The sequence below is a fragment of the Typha latifolia genome, chromosome 8 (assembly GCF_019914945.1).
Source record: "Typha latifolia isolate L0001 chromosome 8, TyphaL0001v2, whole genome shotgun sequence".
Lineage (NCBI taxonomy): Eukaryota > Viridiplantae > Streptophyta > Magnoliopsida > Poales > Typhaceae > Typha > Typha latifolia.
The window spans coordinates 1810473-1820470 of NC_133093.1; the positions used below are offsets into that span (position 1 = coordinate 1810473).

General features: G+C 35.3%; 2 protein-coding genes across 4 annotated transcripts; both read left to right on the forward strand.

Annotated features, from left to right (window-relative positions):
- The first annotated feature begins 358 nt into the window (after nucleotides 1–358).
- Nucleotides 359–5322, forward strand: LOC140793949 (protein POLAR LOCALIZATION DURING ASYMMETRIC DIVISION AND REDISTRIBUTION-like). Of its 3 annotated transcripts, XR_012110037.1 has the most exons (5): nucleotides 359–829; nucleotides 2393–2841; nucleotides 4422–4682; nucleotides 4787–5093; nucleotides 5207–5322. XR_012110037.1 is itself a non-coding variant. In XM_073145737.1 (4 exons), the coding sequence occupies exons 1-4, from the start codon at nucleotides 442–444 to the stop codon at nucleotides 4817–4819; spliced, it is 1131 nt and encodes a 376-aa protein (XP_073001838.1). In that variant the 5' UTR covers nucleotides 359–441; the 3' UTR covers nucleotides 4820–5322. The 3 variants fall into 3 exon arrangements, 1 of the variants encoding a protein (XP_073001838.1); XR_012110038.1 differs by having other exon boundaries at nucleotides 4426–4682; nucleotides 4787–5322; XM_073145737.1 differs by having other exon boundaries at nucleotides 4787–5322.
- Nucleotides 5323–5946: 624 nt separating this feature from the next.
- Nucleotides 5947–8558, forward strand: LOC140793405 (large ribosomal subunit protein uL14). The gene is made up of 4 exons (XM_073144871.1): nucleotides 5947–6098; nucleotides 6202–6486; nucleotides 8049–8090; nucleotides 8254–8558. Exons 1-4 carry the CDS (start codon nucleotides 6086–6088, stop codon nucleotides 8334–8336), a joined length of 423 nt encoding a protein of 140 aa, XP_073000972.1. The 5' UTR covers nucleotides 5947–6085; the 3' UTR covers nucleotides 8337–8558.
- The last annotated feature ends 1440 nt before the right edge of the window (nucleotides 8559–9998 follow it).

The window sequence follows — 9998 nt, forward strand, 5'->3', positions numbered from 1 at the left end:
AGGTAATGAAAAGCTTACGTGCTTGTTTTTATTCTCTCTTTCAAAAAAGAAAGTTAAAAAAATCAAGATTATTTTTAGTAGATAAGAAAATAACCTTTTAATTAAATATTAAAATTAGAAAAGTTCTTGAAAGTGAAGCAACCAAATACCATCTTAATTTAGACTTATTTTAACTTATTTTTTTGAGATGATTTGCTCAAATTGTTCAACTCATGGCGGGAAGGCTAGCTTGTTTATTTTTATTTTTATAATTTTTATCTAATCTTAGAGCTCGTAATCAATGAAAAAAACGAAAAAGAAAAGAAACAATTAAATTTAATTCCCACTTCCTCTGTCCTCCCACCGCTTTCTCCTATGGGCCTACCTCTCGCAAATCCCGCTCACAAGCAACGAATCCACGGCTCCTTTCCGCCAAAACACCAAGCCTCAAATCAAGCAACAATGGTGGTGTCTTCGATGCGAAGGGCGGGTACTCCTGAGGAGGAGGAAGAGAAGAAGACGAAGCGAGTAATGGACTACCTCCACGAGAAGGACGACGAGGAAGACGAAATGGGTACTAGCCAGAAGAAAGGCGGGCTCCTTTTTCTCTCTATGCCTCTCTCGTCGTCGTCCTCCTCCTCCTCACCCGATTCCTCTTCTTGCCGTACTCGTGGAAATCTGATGTCGAGATGGTTTTGTTCTACCCGGATGTCGACGCGGCTTTCGACGCTTCGTGGTGAGAAGAAGGGGAAGGGGATGGAGGAGAGGAAGGAAGAAGAGGTGCGTTCGCCCGTTTTGGAGATGGGAATGAGTGGGGAGGTGGGATCGGGATATCACTTGTGTTTTTCAGGTATGTTGGGATCTTGGGATTTGATTTTTACTTGATTTCGGTTTCTGGGTCTGCTCTCACTTGTGTTCTGATACTGTAATTAATAGAAAATGCGAGTTTTTTTCCCTCAAAAAAGTGATCCTTTGGAGTATGGTGGTGGATTTTTTTTTCCCAAACAGTTGCAGTCTATCTGTTTGATCTCTTCAATGTTGTTATATTTTGGTATTGGTGCTGATACTCTTGATTAGTTTACTGGATCTTTCACATTGATTTCTGCATCCATTTCTTTATGATTTCTTTTATCTACTCAATTAATGTAGTAGCAGTTTTCTACTAAATATGTTTAACTTGACGCTTTTTTGGCATGTCATTTGGATTATAATAGCATGTTAACTTGATATGTCTTTCTTTTCTGCTCTAAAGCATGTGGTTTTTTGTGGTCCATATGCTATGGGTAGACAGGATTCCTCTACTGCTTCATATTATATTTTGCTCACTATATTACTATCACTGCCAAGCCTCAGTTTTTTATGCTGTTGATGGTCAATGAGATGCTGTGAGATCGTTTCTTTGTGTTGTTCAGAAGATTGTTTTGTATTGTATACTTGGTTAATTTGGTAGCCTTTTTATACTTATTATTATTATTTTTAATCTCGTGATATAGCAAATCGTGTAGACAAAGGAACTCTGTGATGCCAATTATTGCTGCATATTTCTTTTACTGTGAAGTATTTATATTTTGCTGTCCACATTCTATAGGGTTGAGCGGATTCCTCTACTGTTGGATATCATGTACTGTTCACAATGTTACAATAACGTTCATAATCTACTATATGTGCATGACCAATTAGATTCCACGGTATTGTTCCACATGAGCATTGGTTGAATTAATTGAAATCTTGGAGTTTCTTTTTATACATACATGTGCTATGCATCAGATATAATGTCTCTGCTAATATATATTATGTGTTGCTCATGAAGCCTATAGAATTGCTTCTGAAGGCTTAATGTAACTATATATTCTCATATTCCTGTCTTTGCATAATCTTACTCCTCTATTTTTGCATCTTTTTATATTGAAATTAGTATTAAGAATTTATAAGATTTGTTCTTTTACAAAATGATAAGTTTTTAATAAACTGGTTGATCGATTCTCTGGTGCATTCTCTGGTGCATTGTGCATCTTGTGATTGCATTTTCTTGTGGGACATTTCCTTATTCTTCTCACCCTGAAACATATCATCGTCAGCAAACATATGATATTGATACTCTTCAATCCTATTCTCTTTAATTGGTGGCACAAAGCTGAAGAACTCTTCATTTAGTATACAATATGAGTAATGCTTCTGGTTAATGCTACCTTCTTGTATGCTGATAACGTGAATATTTTTCAATTTTGAACTTTTTTGTGTTTTCTTATTGGCAGTCAGTTATAACCTAATCTGGTGGGGTAAGCTGAATGAAATTTTAGGTTTGCCAAAGTATAACTTAGTCACTTTGTTTCTGCATATACAGCCATTTGGTATTAGACATGCATTTACTTGAAGATTCATTTAAGTGCTCAAATTTTTATAATTCTTTCAGGAAAGAAGCCTGAAACTGCATCATTCAACTTTGGTATGGGACTAGGCTTGGTTTTCGTCCTAGCTAAGACTGCTACTGAGTTCAACAAGATGACAGAGTTGCGAACTCAAATGGAAATGCTGCTTAAAGAGTTTAAGGATGAATATGGAAAGAGAGATGCGTTAGACTATTTCTCAAAGTCAAGTGTCAATTGCATCTCTGCTTCATCAGATTGCTCTTTGAATGTAAATAAATGCAAGGCTGTTACTTTGCAAAGTCATATAGCTTCACTACACCAGGAAGGAGCAAAATGTGCTGTAGAATCTGATAACTGTGAGAGATTATCTGAATATGAGAGTTGCTTGAGGATGAATGAATTGGAAGCAGAGCTTGAAGTTGAACTTGAACGTCTACAAGACAACTTGGATGGAGAAGATTTATATGCACTGCTAGGGCAACAAACAATGGAGGTATTAGTCTCTCAAAGTGCTCCTTTTCATGCATCAAACTGATTGAACTAAGGAAGTTATATTACCTTTCACTTTTCTATATTATATCACTTGATAATGGTAGGACACTAGAATCTTTTTTCAAATTTTGCAACAAATCTACTCTTTATTCCCTTGATTTAAGTATTTAGTTTCCTTCTAGGTTAGAATTTGTTAAGTAACAACCACATTTGGTATGCATGGGGATAGGAGATGACGATCCCATGGATCAGGGAGGGAAATTATAACATTGTGCAAGTGATATCTCAGTGAGGTTACTTCTAGGATTTCCTTCTTTTGCTCTTATTTATCCTTGCTATTTATTTTGATCTTTGACATTGGTTTAGTCATTCTTTGCAAGAAAGTTCTTCAAGGATTTAGCTCATTGGATTGTTTAAATTCTTCACTTATAAGTGTGGTACATCTTATCTGCATGACTTTTGCAGTTTTGCATTATGCTGCTGGTATGATAATGGAACATGTTTCACAATGTATACGTGTTAGTATGTCACTATGGTTCATATGCATTTTAATTTTGTGAATGGCTTAAAGACATTTACTTAAAAACATTTAATCAAGTACGCTAAAAGTAACTAATACAAAACAAAGAAAAGGAGTAATTTAATAAATGTTAGACGTTCATACATATCATATGTCTGTTTTGATACAGTTAGACTTGTTGACTTGAAAATGACAAAAGATATACTCCAGAGGAAGTGATCAAATACAAGATTTGAAGATAGGAAATAAGGAATCAGTTATTCATCTATTGAACAACAGATGTATCCTTTAGATTGTGAATCATCAAAATGAAGTAAAAAATATCTAACCCTTGTACTAGATGTACTTATTCATACATTTTCCTGGCGATGACATCATTTTGCTCTTTCAGTGACCAACTTTGTCCATCTATCCAAGTGAATGCCCATGATCAGGCAATGCTGAAATACTGTGGCATTGTAAGTAAATATGAGAGATGCCTGGTACTTATGCAGGCAAACCAAAGGATCTCATACTCAAAATGTATCCACGTGTGGGCACATGCAGAAATATTTCAGAGGACTAAACCAAATTAATTCTTTAGGTTCATGAGTGTAACCCAGGGAACTTAAGAAAAAGTTTGGCAATGATAACAAAGACTTCATCTTCTGTTAGATAAGTTTGACAGTAAGGTGGGCTTCTTTTTTGTGGAAGCAAGCTGCAAAATCATCTTTATCCACAGTAAAGATGGATCGCTACACAAAATATAATTGTGCAAGATTTAGCCAGAGAAGTGAAGAGATTTCCATGTAAAGTCATCAAGGAGTGAGCAAAATGTTGTCAGAGTCAAACTGTTATAGAGGTTGAAGCTGCTAGTAGATATTCTTGTTTGTATATATTTATCGACTATCTTTGTAAGTGAAAAATTGTGAAGAAAAGTAAAGATAAATAAGTTACTCTTACAGAATCTTTGCCACATATTAAAGCTTGCATTGAACTTCTTTCTCCAATATTTTCTCAAATAGTTGAAACTTCAAGCACCCCCTTTTCTTGACTGCTTCCTTATCTCCTTGACAATAAAGTTAGGGAGTGAATACAATATTTTGGAAAGCTTCAGTAGGAGCTTTGGAGAAGTTGATTCTGAAAAAAAAGACAACAATCAGTCATCTGGAGTTTCTGCACAAGAGCTTGAGAGGAGGCTGCATGAACTTTTACATATAAGACAACAGGAGCGGATAGCAGAGTTGGAGTCTGCATTGCATTGTGCAGAAAAGAAGCTCATTGAGAAAGAAATCGAGGTATGTCGTTGGAAGGACACCGCAACACAAGGAGGAAAATTTCAGGTAAGCATATGAAAGTTGATTGCTTTGTGCTCACTCTTCTATGTAAATGGATTACTGGAATGTCTTTAAGTTGTTGTAACCTATCTGGTATTCTTAATTTTCAGGTAAAGTCATATCGAGAAAACATAGCATCCTAACTGAATGGCTGGTGTTAAAATAGGAAAAAAAAATGAAGCGAGATCTGAGTTTTCTTTGGAGTTGCAATAATCATGATCCATGTCGTCTTGGTGGTGTCCCTAAAGATATTGTTCTTAGGTGAAGTTATGAGTAGGAGAGATAGCATTTGAGGATGCTTTGATGGTAGACTGGAAGATGATAGATGAGAGGAATCATGCCCGGATTGCATGAAAGGTGATTTAGCAGCCAACCTTTGGAATTTTGTCGCAAAGTGATACGAAGAATTTGAACATGGTTTGACTTTATACATAGTAACTGTCATAAATTCATTCAGATAATTTTCCAATCTCTGTTCAACATTTGTTTATGCCCTTATGCTTATTTCTTCTATCTTGCCTTCCTTTTAGGTGAGCACTGAGCAGTGACTATTGAGCTCCATCCTTGCAAGTTTTGTAACATATGTTTGAGACAAATATTGCCTTTGATTCTCTTGATCTATCTAAAGAATTGGATTTTTACAGTATCACCTTCAATAATGCATGGCAAATAGACTTTTTTTATCTTGTAATTTTTTTTCTGTTTTTCTTGTCAAATAAAAGTAATCTTATTTTGGTATAAGTATACTATACTAGTATAGCAACTAAATAACAACTTATTTTAATACTAATTTATTAATACTTACTTATCTTTTCTCATTTTTTTTTTCTATTAAATATTTTTATATTTATCCACTACTATTTTACTCTCAAAAATGTCATTTTAATTACTCTCTTCTTTGTCTTATCTCTCCTCCTTTAATCCATCTATTATAAAGTGTATTTTATTAATTTGCTAAACTATGATTTTAATTTTATGTCATATTATATATCGATATAAATTTTATTAACAAATAAATTTGCTCGAGCTTTTGCAATAATGGACTCTTATTTACATATTATGCGCATTTCATTTAAAAAAAATGCACATAAACTATGTAATAATATACACTCAGTTTTATATGCTAAATAAAAAAAACTAGTTCAAGCTTTAGCAAAATAAGGCCACTTATCTGCAAACTGCAAAGGACAAAGCAATTAGCAGGGGATTTATGTCCGTGAAGCAGTCCTAGTTTGTAAAAACAAATAATATTGGTAGTAAATTGCGAAAAGTCCTCGACTCAACCAAAGGTCTCTTTAGTAATTTCTACCACCTCAAAAACCCTAGATAGCTCGTCTAGTAGATACAAAACTCGTGCCGCCGGCGGCTTCGCTCTTCTCCAAGTCGTTTCTACTCGATCTTCCTCCAGGATGTCGAAACGAGGTACTTCTTTGTTCTCTGTAGCTCTTGATTGAATCTATTAGGGGTTTCTTCCACCTCTCGCGATTAATTTGAGATGTTTTGGTCGAAATCGTATGTTTTTCAGGTCGCGGTGGATCAGCGGGGAACAAGTTTCGGATGTCCCTTGGTCTCCCCGTGGCGGCCACGGTCAACTGCGCCGACAACACTGGGGCGAAGAATCTTTACATCATCTCGGTGAAGGGGATCAAAGGAAGGCTCAACCGGCTCCCGTCGGCTTGCGTGGGCGACATGGTGATGGCCACCGTCAAGAAAGGGAAGCCCGATCTGAGGAAGAAGGTCATGCCCGCCGTCATCGTAAGGCAGCGCAAGCCATGGAGGAGAAAGGATGGAGTCTACATGTATTTTGAAGGTAATTTTATCAAACTTTATGATCTTGGAATTTTTTCTCTGATATTTTTGGAGAAGTGCGTCGTTTAAAATTCTGATTTTTTTCGTGTTTATGGATCGTTTTGTTTGTTTGCTTACTAAATGACGCAACTTTGGGCGGTTCTAATCTTTATTGAGGTTGTTAATTGATGTCGATGAATTTTTATGATAATTTTGAAAACCTGATTTGTCTCCTTCTAGCTCAGCTTGTTTATTTTCAATCCTATATGATCTTCATGTAGCCTAGCATTGGCTAGCCGAGCCGTTGTTTAATTAACACCATGAATTTTTTGCAGCTCTAGTAGTTGGTTGTTTTGGATAATGACCTAATAGTCGCATAGTACATTTACATTATATGTTTCATATATAAGACCTCTTTCTAATTTCTCTTCTATTTGAATCTATGTTATGGATACTTCCAGAGTGCAATATGTCAAATATACAGCTTCCACTGACAGCAAGTCATTTACAGATAACTGTTTTCTGTACTAATGCAAATGATATGTGGTTCTTCCTTCTTGATTAATTTAGAAATCGTGTATGTGAGGAGAAAATTAATTTATGGCTTAGGAAAGAAATTAAGTTTTTTCCATGCGATAACTGGGGCTATGGATCAAAAAGAAACTTTAACAATGTTGTAGGGTATGATATATTACTGATAGACAAATGTTTTGATTAGATTATACATGGTAGGACTATCAATAATTTTGACATTGCAAATTCTGTAGGATTATAGAATTGAACTATACTGTGGCTTGTTTTATTATAGTTGGTTCACAACCTTTCCAGTTAAGTTCTCTCTTTGATGTTAGATTATTATTCTATTTTGTCCCAAGTGTATTACTTTCTAGTGTGGTGATATTTGCAAGCTGGATACATCCATACTTTGGATTTTAGATTTTGTTTAATATGTGCTTAATTTGATTCTCATATTACATAAATGTTATCATAGTTTTGGAAACCTGTTGTTTTGAAGAGTTCATCTTTAGTTGCATATTTATGCAGACTGGGTAGCCTATATTGGACAGTTTGCTTTTAAAAGAAATGAGCGAGTATAAATGTTTTCAAATGGTAATCTGGCCTTCTTTTGGCTTTGCAGCAGCAAAGCCTACATTAGTCATTCAGTTCTAACCACTATTCTTGATAGCAGCAGTCACAACTATGATATGCATCCGGTGGATTTTGATTTTCACTTAATTAAATTCTTATTTTGCATTTATACCAATTGAGCTAATGTTAATTGTATCTTCAAAAATTATCTTCAGTTTCTTGTTGATCCCATATCCATCCTTGGTACCATTTCTTTCAGAATTATTAAACATAAACATGTACTTCTCAAAATAAGTTATTTATTTGGTCATTTTACATATGAGGTAGAACAATAATTCTATGGTTACTCATCATCATTTCTGTGCATACTGGTATCTTCTATCCAGAGTTATGATCATCCGAATAATTTTTTGATCAGATCTTATATTCTCTATTGTTATATATTCTGAACCTGAAAGCTTTCTAATCATTAAATTCTTATTGCCTGTTGTGCAGATAATGCTGGAGTTATTGTGAACCCTAAAGGAGAAATGAAAGGTACAAAAAGATGAATTGTCTCAAATTCTCATGTTGCAACCTCAAAAAATATACCTGCATGTTTTATTCCACAGAAATGCTCATTAATCTCTGATACATATTATTATGACCTGAGAATAAATTTCTCTCTTTCAAAATTCTCTTTTGTTTTCTCTTGTTGCAGGTTCTGCTATTACAGGACCAATTGGAAAGGAATGTGCCGATCTGTGGCCGAGGATTGCTAGCGCAGCAAATGCCATCGTGTAGCATTTAGATGCATAAAAGTTAAACTGAAGACTTTGTAGTTGCTTTGGTTTCTAGTCCAAGAATTGTTTAGGTTTCATTTGGTTTACTACTTGAGATGTTTAAGAAGTTTCAGCCTGTCTTCCATCAAAGCTTCTGATTTCATAGTTTGCTCTTAATGATTGGCTTACTGTTACTTCAAAATTAATGTTTAAAACTTTTGCAGCACTACATGCTTGCTGATCATGTCTTTTTAGCCAAAGGTTATTTACATATCAAAGCTAGATGGAGAGATCTGGTTTCAATCATTTACCTTTTTTTGTTTTCGATAATTCAATAGTCAATGTCCATAATTAAGTTGATAGGAATGGGCTATAATGAGCTAACTTGCACAATGGTTCTTATTTTTAAGGGCTAATTATACTTAGTCCTTGTGAATATTAAAAAAGTTAAGAAATGTTTCTTTGAATAAGTGTAGTTATATTAATTTTTAATTCAGAGATCGATTGCAATGATAGTTTTATTTTTATTTAGTAATTTTATATGACCTACCGTTAAAAATCATTATTATTATTTTAATTTTTCTGCGGAGTAAACATAATTAAATTAATTAATCCACTAAATCAATATTTTTAAACTGCGATTTATGTATGGTACGGAGTTGGAAAGCAAACCCGACCCGTTTACGAACTCTCCAGTCTCCACTGCTATAAAACCATGGCGATCCTTCATTGCTTCCTCTCAAAGCTCATTAGTTTAAGTATGAGGCTCTTCGGCGAAGTGAGCAAGAAAGCTCTCACTGCGGAGGAATGGGTGTTCTTTGAAAGGGTTTGCCTCCTCTTCTCTTCTTCTCTCTCAACCATAAAGCCGATGATTACTTTGTACCAAGTTCGGAAACCCTAAACCCTTTCTCTTCTTCTTCTCTTCTCTTCTTTCCGCTCTCTCTCTCTCTCTCTCTCTCTCTCTCTCTCTCTCTCTCTCTCTCTCTCTATATATATATATATATATATATATATATGTTTGATGGCTATGATGATGATGTGGTGATTTCTTGGGTCGGAATGTTTCTCTTCTCTCTTCTAGTCTTCTTCGGATCTCTTAGGGTTTTGATGGCACGGCGGCTCGGATGGCCTTATGGCAACCGCCGCAGTCATTTGACCTTAGGACGGATCTGATGTGGATGAGAAGAGTTGGGAGAATCTCTTTAATATGATCGATCAAAGGCGAATCTGAGCCCCCCTATCTTCCGATGATTTCTTTCGATTTGTTTTTGATGTGTTTAATTCGTGAAAAAAAAAATTCTCTTTTGAAGAGATTCGAAGTTTCTTCTTCTCTATCGCTTTTGAAGGTTTCCTATGTTCTGGCATTTGATTGCCTGCAGTTTGGATGGTCTTTGAGGCAACCACTGCAGCGATATCTAGGGAGGGTTGACCCTTTGTCCGGGCCATATATAGCCTTTGGGTTCATGAATGATAAAAAAGAAGTTGCATTATATTTGCCTTCGAGAAGCTTTTGTTTTGCTTCATTGATGGCTTCTGTCTTCCTGTTCGAGGATTCTATGTTATTATGGAAATTTAGCCTTTCTACGATGTTCGAAGAATGTTTGGTAAGTGTTTGTAAGGCAATTTCGATCTACCTATCTATCTATCTATCTATCGAAGGCAATGATGATGGATAAAGCCGTCA

Excerpts from the sequence above, each read along its gene's own strand:
- LOC140793949 (XM_073145737.1), top strand. The coding sequence starts at position 442 with ATGGTGGTGTCTTCGATGCGAAGGGCGGGTACTCCTGAGGAGGAGGAA. Across the intron at positions 830-2,392 it reads ATATCACTTGTGTTTTTCAG|GAAAGAAGCCTGAAACTGCA; the intron begins GTATGTTGGGAT and ends TAATTCTTTCAG. Across the intron at positions 2,842-4,421 it reads TAGGGCAACAAACAATGGAG|TTAGGGAGTGAATACAATAT; the intron begins GTATTAGTCTCT and ends TTGACAATAAAG.
- LOC140793405 (XM_073144871.1), top strand. Across the intron at positions 6,487-8,048 it reads AGTCTACATGTATTTTGAAG|ATAATGCTGGAGTTATTGTG; the intron begins GTAATTTTATCA and ends CCTGTTGTGCAG. Across the intron at positions 8,091-8,253 it reads CCCTAAAGGAGAAATGAAAG|GTTCTGCTATTACAGGACCA; the intron begins GTACAAAAAGAT and ends CTCTTGTTGCAG.